The 1,916-nt window shown below is 41.3% G+C and overlaps 1 protein-coding gene across 1 annotated transcript; it reads left to right on the plus strand.

The window, feature by feature from the left end:
• Nucleotides 1-403: 403 nt before the first annotated feature.
• LOC311623532 (olfactory receptor 7D4-like) lies at nucleotides 404-1,342 on the plus strand (the record flags this gene model as incomplete). The annotated part of the gene is made up of 1 exon (XM_084885725.1): nucleotides 404-1,342. The coding sequence occupies one exon, from the start codon at nucleotides 404-406 to the stop codon at nucleotides 1,340-1,342; it is 939 nt and encodes a 312-aa protein (XP_084741851.1).
• Between the last annotated feature and the right edge of the window lie 574 nt (nucleotides 1,343-1,916).

Consider the following 1,916-nt stretch of genomic DNA (forward strand, 5'->3'; position numbering starts at 1 on the left):
TTAAGGTTGTTTCAGTTGAAAACACATGTTTTATGCATTATTATGAAATGAAAATAGTGTGGAGATTAGAAAACACCTTGAATGTCTTTAGTTAATTTGGAAGGCTTATATGAAGAAGAAATTTGTTCATGTCCATAGATTTTAATAAGTGAATTAGAACCAGAGAGTTGAAGATAAAACAACAAAGACTTCTGCCAAATTAAAGAAAGTCTGCTTAATTACACAATTTAAAATAAAATCGGGTAATCACATAAATGAGTGAATGACTGGCATTGGAATGACTTCTAGATCATGAAGGATGCCCACACAAAAATGGAAATAGAAGGTGATGATTAGCTGATATGCCTTTTGGCTGTTTACTGAATGTTGCTTTTCCTCTTTCTTTAAAATACACAGCAGCTGCATGGAGGCAGAAAACCACACAGAAGCATCACAGTTCCTGCTCCTGGGTCTCTCAGATGATCCTAAACTGCAACCCCTCTTCTCTGGAGTGTTCCTGTCCATGTATCTATTGACTGTGCTTGGAAACCTGCTCATCATTGTGGCCATCAGCTCTGACTCCCACCTTCACACCCCAATGTATTTCTTTCTCACCAACCTGTCCTTTGTTGACATCTGTTTCACCTCCACCACGGTACCAAAGATGCTAGTGAATATCCAGGCACAAAGGAAAACCATCTCCTACATTGGGTGCCTCACTCAGGTGTATTTTTTTACACTATTGGCTGGAATGGACAACTTCCTCCTGACTGTGATGGCCTATGACCGGTATGTGGCCATCTGCCACCCCCTGTACTACACAGTCATCATGAACCCCCGCTTCTGTGGCTTTTTGGTTCTGATATCCTGGTTCATAATGTTATGGGTCTCCCTGCTTCATATTCTACTGATGAGGTGGCTGACATTCTGTGTCAGCACTGAAATCCCACATTTCTTCTGTGAATTGGCTCAGATTCTCAAGATGGCCTGCTCTGACAACCTCATCAATAACATCGTCTTGTATGTGTCTACTGCGCTACTGGGGGTGTTTCCTCTTACGGGGATTCTGTTTTCTTACTCTAGGATTGTCTCCTCTTTAATGAGAATGTCCTCTGCAGGAGGGAAATATAAAGCATTTTCCACCTGTGGGTCTCACCTCTCCGTGGTCTCCTTGTTCTATGGAACAGGCCTGGGGGTCTACCTCAGTTCTGCTCTGACCCATTCTTCCCTACAAAACTCAGCTGCCTCAGTAATGTACACTGTGGTCACCCCCATGCTGAACCCCTTCATCTACAGCCTGAGAAATAAGGATGTGAAGGGGGCCCTGAGAAGGCTCCTCAATCTAGCAGCACCTTGTCTGTGATGGATCTCCGGCCTCAGAACTAAGGGTACATTGTGTGCCCAAAGGTAAATGCTGCAAATTGGAATATCTAGTTCTTTTTCACACCTCAAAGACAGACTTGGTTTCTGCTATTTCCAAAGAATGGGTGATTTTGCTTTTGTTTGCATTTGTATTATTTTCTTCTTAGCTACTCCCTCAAAAATTCCTTTTTTACTTTTCTTCCCAAATGCTCTCTACAAAGTTTCATGTTTCATCAAATTCTTTCAGCTATTCTTAGGAATTTTAAATTTATGTCCTAGCTAGTTTAACTCCTTGGATAGAGCATTGACCTGCAGAATGAAGGATCCGAGAGTTGATTCACTGTCAAGGGCATATGCCCATGGCTTGATCCCAGTGGGGGCATGCAGTAGGCAACCAATAAATAATTCTCTCTTATTGATATTTGATGTTTCCATCTCTCTCTCCCTCACCCTTCTACTCTCTGAAATCAATAGAAATATTTTTAAAAAATAATTCTAAGTTTAAATTTAAAGCACTTATCAAGTGTCGACTTCCTTTCCCAAAATGTTGTCCTCATATGCTTCTTATCTTCACC

This window comes from Pipistrellus hanaki (assembly GCF_964339955.1).
Source record: "Pipistrellus hanaki genome assembly, chromosome: 5".
Lineage (NCBI taxonomy): Eukaryota > Metazoa > Chordata > Mammalia > Chiroptera > Vespertilionidae > Pipistrellus > Pipistrellus hanaki.